At 39.4% G+C, this 19,502-nt stretch overlaps 1 protein-coding gene across 4 annotated transcripts in view; it reads left to right on the top strand.

The window, feature by feature from the left end:
• Positions 1–19,502, top strand: part of ANKRD27 (ankyrin repeat domain 27) — a 77,499-nt gene that overhangs the window by 2,473 nt on the left and 55,524 nt on the right. For 3 of the 4 annotated variants that reach the window (XM_067471095.1, XM_067471094.1, XM_067471097.1), the window contains exons 2-8: positions 10,957–11,090; positions 12,456–12,566; positions 13,155–13,311; positions 14,575–14,729; positions 16,393–16,452; positions 16,780–16,833; positions 17,855–17,920. In XM_067471095.1, the coding sequence (XP_067327196.1) occupies positions 10,989–11,090; positions 12,456–12,566; positions 13,155–13,311; positions 14,575–14,729; positions 16,393–16,452; positions 16,780–16,833; positions 17,855–17,920 (705 nt within the window). In that variant the 5' untranslated portion in view covers positions 10,957–10,988. Of the gene's footprint in view, positions 1–8,074; positions 8,143–10,956; positions 11,091–12,455; positions 12,567–13,154; positions 13,312–14,574; positions 14,730–16,392; positions 16,453–16,779; positions 16,834–17,854; positions 17,921–19,502 lie in introns of those variants that run through there. The other variant, XM_067471096.1, reaches the window with a different exon arrangement.

The following is a 19,502-nucleotide window of genomic DNA, read 5'->3' as shown; positions in this document are numbered from 1 at the left end:
GGGTCATCACTTACAAATTTCTCAGGCCAAAAGGAGTCCTAAGTGGAAAGGTTTAAGCAGTCCTGGCCTCAAACTGCTCAGTATCATGAATTGAGAGTTTCTGTTGTGATATCACTGATCTATGCTATGGAAGGAATGCAGTTTGACACCACTTTCGCTGCCATGGCTACATGCTAAGGAATCATGGGAGTTGTGGTTTCATAAGGACTTGAGCCTTCTCTTCCGAAGAATGCTTGCGCCTCACCAAACTATTACAACCAGAATGTCATGCAATTGATTTATAATGGTGTTAAACTGCATTTATTCTACGGTGTAGATGCACTTGTCCTTGGATAGCGGACAAGATGTAATAATTGTATATTAATAACAGCAGTTCTACCAATAGTTGTTAGTAATGCTAATAATAACAAATGACTCGGGATATTTGTGGAAGGTTTTGTGGGGACTGTTGTTGCACAAGTACAAAGACTCTTGTCACTTTTTGTTTAGAGATAGAATAGTTGAGGGGAAGGTAACTTATATTTGGAGCTTGAGGGGAACAACCATGATCTTCCAGAATTTTTTTTAATCTACTACGTTCATCATCTTTACTCAGCATACTGCATATTATAGAAGTCCATATCTGGAAAGTGATTATTACCCACCTCTGGTGTATAGTAAGTGAACCGTCTACACCAGGCATGGGTGAACTTCAGCTCTCCAGGTGTTTTGGACTTCAACTCCCACAATTCCTAACAGCTGGTAGGCTGTTAGGAATTGTGGGAGTTAAAGTCCAAAACACTTGGAGGGCTGAAGTTCACCCATGCCTGGTTATTATCGAATTAATTCTGTTTGAAATCACTTTAACTTTGAAAACTAAACACCATGGAATCCTGGAATTTGTAGTTTGGTGAGACACCAGTACTATTTGGCAGAGTATGCCAAAGACCTTGCAAAACTGAAACCTCCATGATTCCAAAGCATTGAGTTGTGGCAATTAAAGTAGTGTCAGGCTCCAACAACAGAGTCATATAATCCAGTTCCTGAGTTGAGATGATCTGCTTTGAACTGGATTATATGAATCTACAGTGTCCTATAATCCAGTTCAAAGCAGATAATCTGGATTCAAAAACTGAGTATGGCAGTGTAGACTGCATTAATTGTATTGCGTAGATTATTCACTTTAAACAAATAAATGTTAATACAGAGTCCATTGTCTTTTCATAGAAACTGTGCAAAGACAATGATTTATTAAAGCAGTAATTTGAACTGATTTGATAGGCTTGTGTTTATGACTTCCAGTGCAATTGAATGTAATCTGCTCAGATGTGATTTTGTGACTTGCTTCCAGCTAAGTAGGTATATAGATATTTAACCCCAAGGATGGACTCTGAACAAGTATATAGGGTACAATCCTAAGAATATCAAGTCCTACTGAGTGATACTGTATGGTAGCTTGATTGGCATGGAACTTGTAATTCCTAGACTGAAAACATGAATGCACTTTTTTATCATTTATAACTCCAGATCTCTTAATATTACAAAAATACTAAAAGCAGCTTAAGCATGTGTGTTAAGAATTGTGATGAGCTTTGAGCAAGAAATGTGTGTGGAATTTTCATCCCAAAGAAATATAATTCTTAATACTACTACTACTACTAATAAAAATCTTTATTTATATCCCACTTTTCTCTCTCATGGGACCCAAAATGGCTTACAACATATTAAAATAATTAAAACAACAATCCATATACATTGATAATAAGTGTAAAACATCATAAAATAAGCAGTTTAAAACAACAATATACATTCACATTCTGTGGCATCATATCAGATTATATTGCACCTTGTTTCAGTCCATAACATTATGGTATTTCTTATCACTCCAACTTAGTTTGCATCACTAAAGGCCTGTCATTATAATCATTTGCATGTGTACAGTTCTGACCCAGCTTACTTGTCCAAGCGCGTCTCCCTTTATGATCCACCTTGGAGAATAAGATCATTGGGGGAGGCCCTGCTCTTGGTCCCACCACCTTCGCAAGCGTGATTGGTGGGGATGAGAGACAGGGCCTTCTCAGTGGTGGCCCCTCCCTCCCTAATGAAATCAGGTCAACCCTCTCCCTCCTGTCCTTCAGGAAAAAACTTAAGACATGGCTGTGGGACCAAACATTCGAGCAGTAAATGTAGCAATGCAATAATGAGAGTGATTGAACGTGACTAACAAATGGATAGACCTTGGACTATGATTTGAATTTGTGTGATTTTAATTGATGATTTAATTACTTAGTTGAATTGCGACTGTTGTTTGTATGTTGTCGGCGTCGAATGGCTGCTTGTTGTGAGGCCGCCCTGAGTCCTCCTCCCATGTGAGAAGGGCGTGGTACAAATGTGGGAAAGAAATAAAAAATAATACACATTTTGATATTAGTTGAGAATTCTTAGTTGCGTGGAATTTGAGTTTAACTTCCTACTCTGATCAGATGTGTTTGTCTTTATTCTGTTATACTAAGGAGATACTGTGTTAAAAGCTTGTGTATGTTCAAGTAGTGATGACTCAGGGAAATCAAGCAAGCATATTTCATTTGTAATTGGCAAACAACACAGCATGCCTAGTTTATTCAGTGAAGACAATTTATTCATGCATAAAACACTACTGAAACTAATACAGAGTCATATGGCTGCATGCGTAAATCATCACCCAATCTTGGAAAGTGACTTTCTTGGCAAGGAATAGCAGAACTCTCCTTTTGAACTTGAAGCAATAAATTCACTAACAATTTAAACCAATTTATGTCTTTACTGTCTGGCTTGTTTATGTCCATGGCTTTGGAGTTGTTACATATCGTGCTGCTTATGGTATCCCTTCAAGTCATTTGAGTTAGTGGTCACTGTAAGCAGGTTTGGCTTTAAGATGGAACGAATGTAACTTGCCCATGGCTGAGTAGCAATTTGGACAATGTGCAAGCTACTCCTGCCTTTCAACCCTTGTTTGTATACATATCTCCAAATTTCCTATTGGTTTATGGCAAACTCATGAATTTCATCGGGTTTTCTTAGGCAATTTGTCAGTTCCTTCCTCTAAAATATAGCCTACAGTACCTGGTATTTGTTGGTTGTCTCCCATCCAACCACTAAGCGGGACTGACCCTGGTTACAGCCTGTTCTGGATAGGTTTGCACTCCCTCTGAAGGCACAAGTTTGTAGTTTGGCAGTGATCGTGGATTCATTGCTGAGTCTGAAACCCCAGGTTTCGGTGGTGGTCAGGGGAGCTTTTGCACAATTCAAACTTGTGTGCTAGTTGCACCCATACCTTGGGAAGTCAGACTTGGACACAGTAGTCCACGCTCTAGTTACAATCCCACATGTTCTATGTGGGGTTGCTTTGAAGACTGTTCGAAAGCTTCAAGTGGTCTAACGGAAAGCAGGCAGATTTCTCACCGGAGCAGGGTACAGGGAGTATATAACCTGTTACATCAGCTCCACTGAGGACAATTCAAAGTGCTGTCTTTATCCTATAAAGCCCTAAATAGTTCCAGTGCAGTTTACCTGTCCGAACATATGTCCCACTATGAACCATCTCAGAGGCTAAGATTGTCTACTGTCAGTCCCGCCTCTTTCGCAAGCGCGACTGGAGGAGATGAGAGGCAGGGCCTTCTCAGTGGTGGCCCCTTATATGTAGAACTTCCTCCCCAAAGAAATTAGATCTTGGCCTTTAGAGGAAAAAAAAAGCAAAAACATGGCTGTAGAACCAAGCATTTGGGCAGTAAGCAGGACAAGAAATGAACATAGATTATGTGCAATTGTTATTTGATACTGGAATGATCTGGACCAGGGGTCCTCAAACTTTTTAAACAGAGGGCCAGGTCACAGTCCCTCAAACTGTTGGAGGGCTGAGTTATAATTTGAAAAAAGCATGATTGAATTATGCGCACTGCACATATCTTATTTGTATTGCAAAAACACTTAAAAACAATACAATAATTAAAATGAACAATTTAACAAATATAAACTTTAGTATTTCAATGGGAAGTGTGGGTCTGCTTTTGGCTGGTGAGATAGGGTTGTTGTTGTTGTTGTTGTTGTTTTGTGTTTTCAAGTTGTTTCAGACTTTGGCTGACCCTGAGTGAGGGCCGGGTAAATGACCTTGGAGGGCCGTATCCAGCCCCCGGGCCTTAGTTTGAGGACCCCTGGTCTGGACTATGCTTTGGATTATGTGATTTTAATGTTTATATTCATATGTTTTCAATGCATTGTTTTAATGTTTTAATGTAGTTACATTTTATGATTTAATTTATAGTTTTATGTTATTGTTGTTAGGTTTTCATGGTTTTTAAGCTTTGAATTTTGCTGTGAATATGTCTGAAACTGCTTTGAGACACCCCCCTCCTCCGGGGTGAGAAAAGTGATATATAAATGAAGTAAATAAATAATGTCTAGCTTCCAAGATTAGACAGGCTTTAGTACTTTTTTTGCATTTAGGCCCTTGCTTTTCTTTTATGAAGCTAATCTTTTCCATAAAATACTAAGATAGATAAGAGTTCCGGATGTTCTTTTCTAAAACTCTCATCGATTTCTGAGCTGTAGTCCAAACCATATAGAGGACCAACTGCTACGCCAGATTACCTCTTATGCTAAGAAGTTACAAAAGCTTCTCTGTCTCAGTGCCAGATTTTGATTATAGTACAGGGTTACTTCTTATGGGCACCTGAATGCTAGAAGCCAAACTATTTACCTCAGAGCTTTGATTCAGCTTCTTTAATGCAAGGTAAGCAGCCAAGACAATGAACCTGTATTTTGTATATTGGAGTTGGACTGCCAAGCATAAGGCTAGCGCCTCATAAATAAGGATGTTATCTAATATTAAGGAAATAATTTTTAATTAGTTTAGTTTTTTCCCATAAACATTATCCTCCAACAATGTATTTCAAACCCAGAACAGTGAGGTGTAGGTTTTGGTTTTCAGAAGGGGCTGGGTTTGAAAAAGTAGAAAAGAATTAAAGATTCAGAGGAAAAGATGCAACAAACTTCCTGTGGCCCAATGTCACCACAAAATGTGAAAGGCTGGCTGTGAATGTCACATTTTTCATGTCCTGTTTAGATAAATGTTGAAATACATACTGCCAGATATCACATCTGATCTCTGCTTCTTAGATTACTTCATTCTATGCCTGGTTTGTAATTCCGATGAACGTCAGTAGTGCAAGTACATATCCAAGAAGCATTTCAAACATACTCTTTCTGACGAGTGTGGTGGATACTTTCTAGGTACTGCAATGCCCTGAAATACATGTAAAAATCCTTATGAGATTGAAGAACTATGAGGAAGATGATAAGCTTTGGAAAGAGAATGGTCTGATTTGGCAGAGGTGGATAATTTTACTGCAGGTATCAGGGAGCTTGGGGGGTCAGAAAAGAACTGTAGGGTAAAAATGTGTTTTGGATGTATTTATCCCTGTCCTTGATGTCGAACAAAATCAGCTACTATATGCCTCTCCTTGCATGTTAGGAGAGTTTGCCTTCCCCAATTCTTCTAATATTTAATAGCTTTAGTATACTCAGGAATTGAAGTTTTGTCTCTTTTGTAGAAAATCTATACTTTTGTGTGCATTCTCTTATTCAAATTATTTCTTATTTCAATTTTTCCTGAAATTACTAAAGTCAGGATAGGATGCATTCATAACAACTATTATACTGCATTAGAAGCAAATTACTTTTCCTGTTGCCATTCAGTCAGCCCATGACTATGAACTCTTATGAACATAATTGTTGTTGCCGTTCATTCGTTCAGTCATTTCTGACTCTTCGTGACTTCATGGACCAGTCCACGCCACAGCTCCCTGTCGGCCATCACCATGCCCAGCTCCTTAAAGGTCAATCCAGTCACTTCAAGGATCCCATCCATCTTGCCCTTGGTCGGCTCCTCTTCCTTTTTCCTTCCATTTTCCCCAGCATCATTGTCTTCTCTAAGCTTTCCTTTCTTCTCATGATGTGGCCAAAGTACTTCATCTTGGCCTCTAATCTCCTTCCCTCAAATGAGCAGTTGGGCTTTATTTCTTTATGGACAGGTTGGATCTTCTGGTGGTCCAAGGCACTCTCAGAACTTTCCTCCATCACCGCAGTTCAAAACCATTTATCTTCCTTCGCTCAGCCTTCCCTATGATCCAGCTTTCACATCTGTAGGTGATTATGGGGAATACCATAGCTTTAACTATGCGGATCTTCATTGCCAGTGTGATGTCTCTAGTCTTCACTATTTTATCGAGATTGGTCATTGCTCTCCTCCCAAGAAGTAAGCGTCTCCTGATTTCCTGGCTGCAGTCTGCATCTGCAGTAATCTTTGCACATAGAAATGCAAAGTCTGTCACTGCCTCCACGTTTTCTCCCTCTGTTTCCCAGTTGTCAATCATTCTTGTTGCCATAATTTTGGGTTTGTTTTTTTATGTTTAACTGCAACCCAGTTTTTGCCCTTTATTCTTTCACCTTGATTAGAAGGCTCCTCAGCTCCTCCTTGCTTTCGGCCATCAAAGTGGTGTCATCTGCATATCTAAGGTTGCTAATGTTTCTTCCAGCAGTTTTAACTCCAGCCTTGCATTTGTCAAGCCCTGCACATCGCATGATGTGTTCTCTATACAAGTTGAATATGAACATAATAGCTACTAGGAAATCCCTTCCACATATTGTTTGGTGTGGTTTAGTCCCAAATAAGCATGCATAAAGTAGATTGCGTGTACCTTTATTTCCACCTTGGAAGACTCAACTATAACACCTGTCCTAAATTTTGGGATATAGTTAAGTCAGGCATGGGTCAACTTTGGTCTTTCTGCCAGGTGTTTTGGACTTCTTTCTTTGCTTCATGTATGTTTCAAACCGTGTTCTCATTTCAATAGTTGATTGATGTAGTGACATGTACTGTGAAATACCCAAAGAATATATTTTATAGCAGTTATGTGTAAACACATTAAGAAGCACCATGTAAGAGAATGATCTTGTTCAGTAACCAGCAATTCAGTTGCCTCACATGTGACTGAATATATTACGGTACCAAGTTGATCTTTTTTCTATTGAGTGGGCAGTACTACATTGCTGTTTAAAAACCCATAAATCCGAAGAATTTTGAAGAGTTGACTCAGTTTTGGGGATATTTTTGACATATTATTGTTCAGAATGTTTCTGCTGCTATAGGAAGAATGGCTATTCCTCTTACTGTGAATATTCAGTTGCATTAGTTGTTGTGAGAATACTCAGGTTAATGAAGGCAAAAATATTTGAGTCATGCTGGTAAGCAGTATTAAAAAATCTGGAAACTCAATGTGTAAGTGACCTTGAAATATGCCTTCACATGTTTGCATTAAACCTGTTGCATTTTTAATGGAGTTGCGCAGAAATGGTTTGCCATGGAGGCTCCATATTCATCATCTGGTTCTGTGCAACATCTGCATTCTGAAGTGGTACATTTAAACCTGTGCCAGGTGATTTCATCTGAATGTGTATCTTAAATTCTGAGTTGATGAACTTGAGGAAATGGTCACCAACCAGTTTAACTTGCTATCAAATTGGTGTTGTAAGGATAAAAAGGACAGAATCCAATATTTTTGTCTGAGTTGATTTCAGAAGAGAAAATGCAGATATGAAATATCACTGCAACATGATAGACTTTGTAAAGATACCAGAAAAATGAAGCCACAACATCCAGGTTATACTTCCCCACCCGCATATAAGTTGCCATATTTCAATATTCTCCAATTAATACGCCACATCCAGCTGTGCTGAGCTAATGATATAAGCAGGACACTCATTCAACCATGCCCGCCTCACTGCGCCCTGCCATTGGCTTGAATGAATGGTCTGTGGATTAAGTGGCTGTAGAGTTTGCAAATACATTGGAAATAATAAAAGAATTAAAGAACACGGCAAGGAAGAGAGCTGCCAGCTGGCTCCAAGAGCCATTCCAGGATTGGCTTGTGCCTCTTTGGTGGCCACTAAGCGGTTTAGAGCTAGTTACTTGTGTAAGGCGTGTAATCCCACATTCTGCTCTCACTGGGAACGCCTCCTCCTGACCAGTTGGAGCTGCCATCTGTCAAATGAAAATTATTTCAAATCACAGTGATCTGGATTGGATAGAATTGGCTTCATGATCCGATCTCCATTCAATATTGGGAAGTAAATACGTTTTCAACTGAACTCGCACTATTTACAGAAGTCTGCATGTGTTTTTTTAAAGACTACTTATTGCTATAGCTCCTCAGAGGAAATGACAGTGTCTGCTGGTGTTAGTTCATACAATTGATATCTTTTTGAATTGGTGTTCTGGAAATAGGTCTTGCCAGCCAAGCCTTTTTGGAGATGTTTTCCTCCTCCTCTTTATGTTCTTCCTCCTTCTCTTCACCCTGCTTCTCCTCCTGTTCCTCCTTCCCCCACCTCTTCCAGTTGTTCTTCCTTCTCCTTCCCTTCCTCCTTCTCCTCCTTCTGTGCTTCTATCTCCACCTCCTCCTCCTGTTCATTCTCCTTTTCCTCCTCCTCCTCTTTATGTTCTTCCTCCTCTTCATCCTGCTTCTCCTCCTGATATTGCTCCTTTCTCTTCCTTGTGTTCTTCCTTTTACCCCTGTTCTTCATCCTCCACCTCTTCCTCCTCCTCCAGTTCTTTATTCTCCTGTTCCTGCTCCTTTTCTCCCTCCTCCTCTTCCTTCTCTTCCTTCTTCAGTTCTTTCTCCTTTTCTTCCTCCTCCTTCTTTTTCTGTTCTTCCTTTTCCTCCTCCTTTTCTTCCTCCTCCACATCCTCCTCCCGTTGTTCTCCTTTCTTTCCTCCTCCATTTGTTCTGGATTTGTCTTTCCGATAGCTTCAGATACCTTTGCACTGAGATGACTAGCAGGGCAATATCCACAGCTGTTGTTTGTGTGTGCATGGTGGAAGAGACAGCATGTGGTGAACTTCTTTCTGTTGGATTAAAGCTCTCCAGTCCCCAAAAGTCCTTTAGGATAGTTTGTTAATTTAAGACTGTTGTATGAGCTATAAGTGGAGGCTCTCTTGTTTGTGTTAGAAGTCTATGTTCTATTGAGTTTTGGTGACCTGAATGTTTGTGTGAACAGAATGGAGGCTTGTTTTGGGGCTTGTTAGGATTCTATAGGATTCTTACAAGCATCTGTTCTAACGAAGACAGGGCAACAACTGAGAGGAAGTAAGTTGGGGAAGGAACTAGCAGCCACTAGCTCTCTATATAGCCACAACCCCAATTCCCGGAGCAAGGAATACAGGAGTAACACAGACAGATGAAGCCACCAACAGTATTTAGTAGGGCTGCTTTGAGGAGGTGTTCTGGAGTTCTTTTTCAGTGCCTACTTAAAATACTGAAAAAGGATGGCAAAGGAGTTTCTACAGTCACCTTCAACAGCTATGGTAAATTTGTATTCTTGCCCAAGATTGCAGGTAGCTAGCTATACATTTAGCAAGTGCAAGTTGGTGGCCCTGTTGGAAGAGAAGGGCCAGAAGCACGAGGCCTGTGGGCATTCATGCAGGAAGGAGGGCTTGTAATTGGTTGACCAGCCAAACCCAAAGGGTGTTCGTCAATGGCTCCTATTGTTCTTAGAAGCAAATAGTAGAGTGCCATAGTGTACTGGTTCCAGTGCTGTTCAACATATTTATCAATGATGGAATAGATTTCATGCTTCCCAAATGTGTAAATAGGGGTGTGTGAAATGGCAGAAACCCATTCTGCTCTTGTTCTGAATTTCGAGTGCCCACCCATCCCCATCCTATTTTCGGGAATATTCTTATGGAAACAGAACTCTGGTTCCCTAATTACGAATCCAAATGCCCTTCCCTCCTAATCTCCTGGAATCTTCCTAAAAACAACTGGGGAAGATGGGGGACAACATAAAAACTGAACTAGTTCCTGCCATTTCGCATATTCCTAGAAAGTTCTAAGATATGGGATAGTGAAAAGAAGGGTCCTCAGGTTAATGGAGTAGTTTTTAAAGCTTTTTATGTATTTATTTTAATTGAATTTTAATTGTTTTAAATATTTGTTTTATTACTTCAATTCCATTTTAAATATTGCTTTTTGTATGTTTTTAAGGGCTTTGCTTTTTCGGTGTGAGACACTTGGGGTCTTAATTTTAAGGAAAAAAAGCAGAATAAAATAAATACAGTATAATAATTGCTATTAATAATAATAATTACCCCACTTCCTGAAAGAGAATGTTTTGGATAATGATTTGTGCATAGTAGTGAATCTTGTGACTATGAAGTTAATTTGGATGGCATTATAGAGGTCTACTATCTTTCCCTCTACATTTCTTATTTTATCCCCTGCTTATTATGGGCAGTAGTTGATGGCCAGTTAATTTATTTTCAAGGGGATTGGCCTTCTAGTGAGGTTTTCCTTTCTTCACAGCAACTGGGTGCCTCTTTATCTCCTTGTAACCATTATTATCTGTTCTAAGGTGGAGCATTGCTGTTGTTCCTTGGTGGCTTTTTATGAACCTGCCTGTCATGTGGATGGGGTAATGGATTCATTTTGGAATCTTTTCCCTCACTGGGATGGAATACTGCATGCCTGATATACAATCAGGCAGTGATCTAATCTGCAGGTTGTCTAGTCAGTCTCATAGTCAGGCTGTTTAGATCCAGACACCTAGTACCTCTTCTTTCTTCTGATTTTTTTCCACTCACTCCTCCAGCATACAGATCAGTGAGCAATGGGTTGACTGGTCAGCAGGCAGGCTGGTCTGTTGTAAATATTACTCTGTGCCAAATTTATGTAAGCTGCGGCAGAGGTAGGACCTTTTTTTGCCCATAACTGGTCTGCATTGTGGTTGTCTCATTTACTACCTCTTCCTCCTCACACTCTGAATATGTTTTGTGCTCATTGGTATATTTTATGATCATGGAAGGAATTGGAATGAAACTTCATAAATAAAAGACATTATGAATTTATCAAATGGTCTTCTGAGATGGGGGGAATAACTGTTTTTCAGAAAGCCTCTGCGGCAGATACTTGAAGGCCCCTATGGCTGTGTATGATGAAGACCTGTTGAAGAATTCCTTCTATTTAGCTATGCAGAAACGACGTCCTGATCTCTGTAGAAAAGTTGCAGAACTACATGGAATTGTAAGTATAACGTGATGACTTTTGGGAAGAATAAATTGCGCTTACTAGGATCCCCCTTATACAGGATTTGAAAAAAAGCCAAGAATAGGAAGCCAAAGGATAAAATGGTGCTTATGGCCTGCTTCAAGATCAGTTCTACAACACATTGCATTTCTTCCTCCACTAAGGGTCAGCCCTATCTATGGTCTAGACCAGTGTTTCTCAAAGTCTATCCTTCTAGGTGTTTGGTACATCAGCTCCCAGAAATCCTAGCCAGCCTTTAGGAATTGTGGGAGCTGAAGTCCAAAACATCAGGAGGAGCAGAGTTTGAGAACCCCTGGTCTTTACAAATTGAAGCAACTGCTTCAAGTGGCAGGTGCTGGTGGACAGTAGTGGCAGTCCTCTGCTTTTTGATGGAAGAGAGTTGTGCATTCCAAATGGCCTTCCTACATCCTATAAATGCTATCCATTATCAATACTGAAGAGATGTTCAGGTGAGAGTTTAATCAGAATTTGACTCTAATGGAGATAGGATGCCCATCTGAGGCAGCACAATGTGTTAGATTAGTCCTTCCTCACCTTGTCTGTGTTCTGATCTCCATCTGGTCCCCATTTGTAACAAGGACCTTGGGCTTATTTGTATTTCAGAGTTGTCTAATTTTAGTGCTTGGTTTGTCCGTACTTTGATATAATATTTTGTTGTTAGGATCTTACCTGGCATACGTACCTCTTGTTGGGCGAGTGGGCTTATTATCAAAAGACCCTCCTCATAAATGTACAACAGAGTAACTTATTAGCAGCAGCGTGACCCAGCACCAGTAGCCCAACGTGATAAAAAGAACAAAAACACACAGACCAATGTTATCTCTTGCATAGGAGGTTTTCTTTGTAGTAAAATAATATGGTTACACTATTTACAATAACAAAGTTTCCACTTCCTTCTTTGCTTCCATGCTGGGCTTCTTTCTCATGCAGATAAAACAACTTTGCTCTCACAGAACCTCCTCTCACAACCAACTTCTACAGGAGCTTTACACAGGAGCTTTTTACACACAGCAGACTTTACACATGAGGCTTTACAGACGAGGTCTTTAACCTGGGGCTTCTCACACCAGGCCTTCTCACACTTGGCCTTCTCATAGTCTAAGGCCTATCTCACACAGAGGCTTATCTCACAGACTAAGGCCTTTCTCCCACTGAAGTTTACCTCACACTGACGGCTACTAAGATACAGGCACGCCTGTTTATACAGAACTGCAGCTTTTTGCTGATTCATTGCATTCATTTAACCCCATTCAGTGCTTGACTCATATTTTTGTAATTAAAAATACCTAGTTAATTTTTAATATTTCTGACACCTCTGACATTGTGTTCTTATTTCTTTAGATGCTTGTACCATGCAAAGGAAGTCTTTCAAGCAGCTTCATCTCAGCTTGCCAGTTTGACTCTTACGTTCTTAGAGCAGTGGAAGAAAACTTTCAGACCTTGAATGGAAAGGTACGTATTGTGTAAGAGTGGGAATCCACAGAAATTTGAGAGGGGTAGAGAGGTCTAGATATAAACATAGATATATAGGGCTTGCAAATATTGCAGGAGAGAAATACACACATATATATACAGGATTCGCAAACGTTTCAGAGAGAAATGCATATGTGAAATTAGTATATGTAATTATAGATCTGTATCTTAGCTCTGCATTGTTTATATAAGCATTGAATGTCTGCCTTTTTCTGTGTTGGAAGCTAGCTTGAGTATCCATGGGGAGGTAGGGCAGGATGCAAATAAGGTTTTTAAAATTATTATTACTATTATTATTATGAAGTTATTGTTGATACCAAATTTTTCCCCTACTTTTCCACTTACATAGCTTATTTACTGTTTTTTTCTTTGAAATGCAGTAAATATTCAAAAACATTGAATCTACTGATGCCTCAATTATTATAATTATATTGGTATCTATATTTATTTTGAAATTTACCAGTAGCTGCTGCATTTCCCACCCTCGGCTTATACTCGAGTCTATATGGTAACACTATTTACGTGGTTCTGACCACTTTTGCCTCTTTGTACTTTCTGTTCCTTCAGGAAATTTTCATACAAGGAAACTTGATCATACCTGGGGCTGGCTTTAACCATCATTGCTCAGTGCCTATTCTCTTTGAGGAAACCTTCTACAATGAAAAGGAAGAGAGCTTTAGCATCCTCTGTATAGCTCATTCTCTAGAAAAAAATGAGAGCAAAGGTTCGTAATGCTTTTCTCAATAGGCAGCAAAATGCTTTGGGGCAGTATTGCGTTTACCGTGCCAGCTGTTTCCAATTTGGCCAGTTTTAAGACTGTTACTTTTTTTGCAGCATTCAGAATGGTATTGCTTGCCAGATGTTGTTGGCCTTGAGCATGATTACTTAACCTAATGCCCACTCATGCGTGCCTTATTTATTCCTCGGGTTTACTACACTGCTGCTGTTATTTCCCAGCAAAGCCAAAGTGAGTGCTGGGGGTTGCAATTCAATAACATTATAGATCAGCACAATTCACATCCTGTTACAGGCTGAGGAATGCTATTCTACTGCAATCTCTTCTTATACTACTAGCATAACTAGTTGTAAAGCTTGTGGGAAGCTGCAGACCAGTATCTGGAGTAGCACAGGTTGTTCATTCTTGCTATATACAGGGTGAGGCAGCATAACTTCCTTTTTTAAAATGCGCGCCATTCAGTCGGTTGAAGATGTAGCGGAGTGCTAGTCATCTCGTTTGAGAGGCGGGAGTATAAAGTTTTGTTCTGACACAGTTCAGTCGCTATCATGTGTTGGAATAGTGAGGCGCGTGCTTTTGCCGTTGAGCCCTACTTTTCGAGCGGATTTGGAGTGGCCGGCCCGCTCTCCAGATTTGGCGCCTTGTGATTTTTTTCTATGGGTTTTTTTGAAATCCCGTGTTTCTGTGAACAGTCCAAGGACCCTACAAGATTTGAAGACCAACATCCAGGAAGAAATTGCCAACATAACGCTTGCTATGCTGGCAAGAGTCATGACAAACACCAGAAATCGGTTTAATCAGTGTATGGATAATAGGGGATGTCACCTACCTAATTTGATCTTCAAAACTACGTAAAACAAAACTTTAGGTATGCGCCAACATTATAATTTTTTTTCTGATTCATACAATGGGTTTTATTAAGTTTTGAAAAAAGGAAGTTATGCTGCCTCACCCTGTATTAGGAGTAGGCAGTCTATCCACTTTGAACAGTGTAGAAAACTTCTTATGAAGCAGTAGGAATGTTGACTGCATTATCTTAGCAGAGTGACTTGGAACAACCTCATATCAGGGCATGCTTGCTGGAAGAAGCAACTTTTCAGAATGCAAGAAAATTTAGCAATAGGGGAATTGTCATTTCTTCCCAACTCCTTTTTGTGTGTGTGTATTTTGCTTTCATGACTGCAATATGAATTGCTGCAAATTCTAGAAGTATATTCCTGAATACTAACCAACCACTTCTCTCCATTTCAGAGCAATCTTCAGCACCATCAAATTCTTACTCCCTGAGAAACATTGAAGACGTAAGAGAGTTCTTGGGAAGGCACACTGAAAAATTTGATAAAGCAATTGCATCATTTCACAGGACTTTCAAGGAGCATGACAGGAAAATCCTTCGACATTATATAGTTAGTATCTTCGCTTCCACAGGCCTGAATCTTGTATCATTGCTTAGCTGTAAATGCAGAGTGCCATCAAAACAGAGGCATTCTTTCATCTCTGGATAGGAATGTCTCTTTTAATATTCCAGCTATGCCATTGGTGTGTCATATAAAATATGTGTTGCCTGCTTTAGATATATGGGTGGGTTTTTTTTTTTTTGGTCAAACTTCCAGTAAAAGCTCATTTAAAATGAAGTTAATTGGTTTTAAAATGTCATGTCTCTAAACCAGTGGTCTTCAACCTTCCTAATGCCATGACCACTTAATACAGTTCCTCATGGTTGGGTGACCCCCAACCATAAAATTATTTTTGTTGCTTCTTCATAACTAATTTTGCTATTCTTGTGAATCATAATGTAAATATTTGATATGCAGGATGTATTTTCACTGAACCAGGTTTGACACGAATACCTGATATGCCCAAATTTGAATACTGTTGGGGTTGGGGGAGGGATTGATTTTGTAATTTGGGAGTTGTAGTTGCTGGGATTTATAATTCGTTTACAATCAAAGAGCATTCTGAACTCCGCCAACAATGGAATTGAACCAAACTTGGCACACAGAACTCCCATGACCAACAGAAAATATTGGAAGGTTTTGGTGGGCATTGACCTTGAGTTTTTGGAGTTGTAGTTCACCTACATCCAGAGAATACTGTGGACTGAAATAATGATGGATCTGGACCAAACTTGGCATTAAATACTCAATATGCAAAACATAAACACTGGTAGTGTTTGGGGAAAACAAATCTTGACATTTGGGAGTTGTAGTTGCTGGGATTTATAGTTCATCTACAATCAAAGAGCATTCTGAACCCAGCCAATGATAGAAATGGGCCAATGTTCTCACACACATTCCCCATGACCAACAGAAAATACTCACAGTGATTTAGGAGAGATGTAGTTCATCTACCTCCAGAGAGCACTGTGAACCCAAATGACTAGGGATCTGGACCAAATTTGGCATAATTATTATTATTATTATAACTTTATTTGTACCCCGCTAGCATCTCCCAAGGGATTCGATGCGGCTTACAACGGGCCGAGGCCCACACAATACTACAATACAACAATACAGTACCTAGCAAATAAAACAGTTAAGCAAAAACAATAACAAAAGCAGTACAACAAGACATTATTAAAACTGAGCCGGCCAGAGTAGGGGTACAGGATTAAAAGTGCTGATGTGTCGGAGGGATATGGGATTATAGTAGTATCGTAGGGATATGGGATTATAAATGCGTGATACGCCCAAATTTGTATACTGGTGGGGCCGGGGTGGATTGATTTTGTCATTTGGAAGTTGCTGTTGCTGCCAAAGGCGTTCCTAAGACAATCGGAAATATGTGTTTTGTTATGGATTTTCGTGACCCCTCTGACACCCCCCTCACAACACCCTCCATGGGTCCCGACCCCCAGGTTGACAAACACTACTCTAAACTGTTTCCCAGTGGTGCAAAATCTAGAACAATTTTTTTACAGTAATCAATCCCTTCTCAAAATTGTTATACATATTTAATTTTGTTACACCTTTGTGTGTGTTCAAGAAAAATTAGTGTTCTTCTGGTTCCACTTCTTTCCTTCTGAGGCATTTTGATACTTTCTCTTTCTAATCCTTTTTTTGTCTTCAGGATTCTGTGAATGCACTCTACACCAAATGCATCCAGCAGTTACTGAGAGATTCCCATCTTGTGAGTATATAATGAGTTTTCTAAAGGGATAGCCATGTCAGTCTATTGCAGTTTAAAGCCACAAGGAATCACATGTCAGATGTATAGTATGAGTTGTGACTATTGCTTGTTTCCTAAGAAGCCTGGAGCATAATTTTAGAGAGTTGGGGGTGTGTGTATACATGCATGCAGTTGGGGTGGGTGGTTCATATTGCAGTCAGAGTACATTTAGATGACAGTGAAAATTACATCCTTGTCATTGCACATTAATGTAGTGCTTGAAAACGATGCCTGTCTTCCTGGCAACAGTATATCTTAAATCTGTGTTTTCTTCCTTCTGATAAATAGAGAATGATTGCAAAGCAGGAATCACAAATGAATCTGATGAAACAGGCTGTGGAAGTAAGTACTTGAAGCCTATTGGGAATTTTGTAGCTACTGTATATACTCGAGTATAAGCCGACCTGAATATAAGCTGAAGCACCTAATTTTACCACAAAAACTGGAAAAACATATTGGCTCAGGTATAAGCTGAAGGTGAGAAATGCAGCAGCTACTGGTAGATTTCAAAATAAAAATAGATACTAATAAAATTACATTAATTGAGGCATCAGTAGGTTAAATATCTTTGAATATTTACATAAAACTGTAATTTAAGATAAGACAGTTCCACTTCGATTAAACTATTATTCTAACCTTCTTCAATGTAAATGTGCTTATATATCCTTCCAATAATAATAGAGTAAAATAATAAATGTAATAAAATAATAGTAATAATAATAATGGAGTAAAATAATGGAAATGTCATAATAACAGTACAGTAAAATAATACATGTAAAATAATAAGAGTAAAATAATAAACGTAATAAAAATAATCGAGTAAAATAATGGAAATATAATAATAATAATAATAATAATAAAATAGATTAAAGTGATACATGTAATAATAATAATATCAACAGAGTAAAATATTAAATAACTTCAACTGGAGTATAAGCTGAGGGGGGCTTTTACAGTCTTAAAAAAAAAAGTCTGAAAAACTCAGCTTATACTAGAGTATATAAGGTATGAAGAGATGTACTTCAATAAAACGTAGAATTTATCACTGTACATGAAATAGTTATACAGTAGCTTTAGCCAGAAATTGTTGTAGAGAACCATGTTGAGAAAGCTTGCAGAAATAATGACGGCTTCAGCATGACCCTAAAAATGAGAGTTGTCAGAGAATATGTAATTTTTTAAACAAAGGAGAATTTTTGATGGGAGTGGGATATGCCATGCTAAATGTGCTTTCTTGAAGGGCCACAAAATATCTGGCATCTCCAGGAAGTTACCCAGGGGATTAAAGGAATTAAAGGGGTCTGTATTGGTCTATAGGGGATAAAGAAATAAAACCATTTTCTTTGTGTATGTTTCTCTGTAGATGTACATTCACCATGCTCTTTATGATGTGATCTTTAAATATGTGGGAACTATCGAGGCAAGTGAGGTAAGTATTTTCTTCAGTTTAATATTGAGTATTTTCCACTTTTCTTTTTTCTGATGTGCTTAGCTTTCCTTCCCACTTGTGGTGTTTCCAAGGTTACCTGGGAAATTTCATGGCTCAGTAGGAATAAAGCTGGATCTCCAAGTCTTAACCAAAGACTATAACCATTAAACTTGCTAGAATACTGTGTAGGGTTACTGGCCAAGGGTAAAGATGCATGGAATGGTTTTCCTTCCATAGCTCTGTGGTATACTTAGGCTGATTTCAGGTCGAGATCACCACACGCATATATATTCCTTATGTTTGCAGATGCACATTTTGAGGCACTCCATGGGTTGGTATTTTCCTCTTTTGCACACTGCCTAGATCAGTATTTCTCAGCCTGGGGGTTGGGATTCCTATGGGGGTTGCAAGGGGGTGTCAGAAGGGTTGCCAAAGACCACCAGAAAACACTGTATTTTATGTTGATCATGGGGGTTCTGTGTAGGAAGTTTGGCCCAATTCTATTGTTGATGGGGTTCAGAATGCTCTTTGATTGTAGTTGAACTATAAATCCCAGCAACTAAGCTCCCAAATGTCAAGGCCTATTTTCCCCAAACTCCACCAGTGTTCACATTTGGGCATATTGAGTATTTGTGCCAAGTTAGGTCCAGGTCCATCATTGTTTGAGTCAACAGTACTCTCTGAATGTAGGTGAACTACAACTCCAAAACTCAAGGTCAATACCCACCAAACCCTTCCAGTATTTTCTGTTGGTTATGGGAGTTCTGTGTGCCAAATTTGATTCAATTCCATCATTGGAGTTCAGAATGTTCTTTGATTGTAGGTGAACTATAAATCCCAGCAACTACAACTCCCAAATAGCAGATTCAATGCCCCACAACCCCACCAGTATTCAAATTTGGGTGTATTGGGTATTTGTGCCAAATATGGTCCAGTGAATGAAAATACATTCTGCATATAATTTCTTTTCTTTCTTTTTTTTGTTGTGTCAGGAGCGACTTGAGAAACTGCAAGTCGCTTCTGGTGTGAGAAAATTGGCTGTCTGCAAGGACGTTGCCCAGGGGACGCCCGGATATTTGATGTTTTTATCATCCTTGTGGGAGGCTTCTCTCATGTCCCTGCATGAGGAGCTGGAGTCAATAGAGGGAGCTCATCCGCCTCTCCCCGGATTTGAACCTGCGACCTATCGGTCTTCATCCTGCTGGCACAGGGGTTTAAACCACTGCTCCACCAGGGGCTTCATATCATTTCATAACAGTTGCAAAATTACAGTTATGAAGAAGCAACAAAAATAATTGTATGGTTGTGGGTCACCAGAACATGAGGAAGGGGAATAATGGGGTCATGGCATTAGGAGGATTGAGAACCACTGGCCTAGAGCCTCCCTCTAGGTTTACTTTAAAACCCGGAAGCCAACTCGCAAGGTCATTCTCAGCCAGGAGAAGAAGGCATCCACGAATGGGTTAATTCCTGTTGCTGCCAAGGTTTTGGCAAAATGTCACATTACTGAAAATGAACCTCTATTGATCCTCATCTCCTGCTTTCTCTTCTTCATCTTACTTCACCCAGGAAAGGTCACAGC

This window comes from Anolis sagrei, chromosome 8 (assembly GCF_037176765.1).
Source record: "Anolis sagrei isolate rAnoSag1 chromosome 8, rAnoSag1.mat, whole genome shotgun sequence".
Taxonomy (NCBI): Eukaryota; Metazoa; Chordata; class Lepidosauria; order Squamata; family Dactyloidae; genus Anolis; species Anolis sagrei.
The sequence above is the reverse complement of the archived record's forward strand: the minus strand, read 5'-3'. Positions and strand labels throughout refer to the sequence as shown.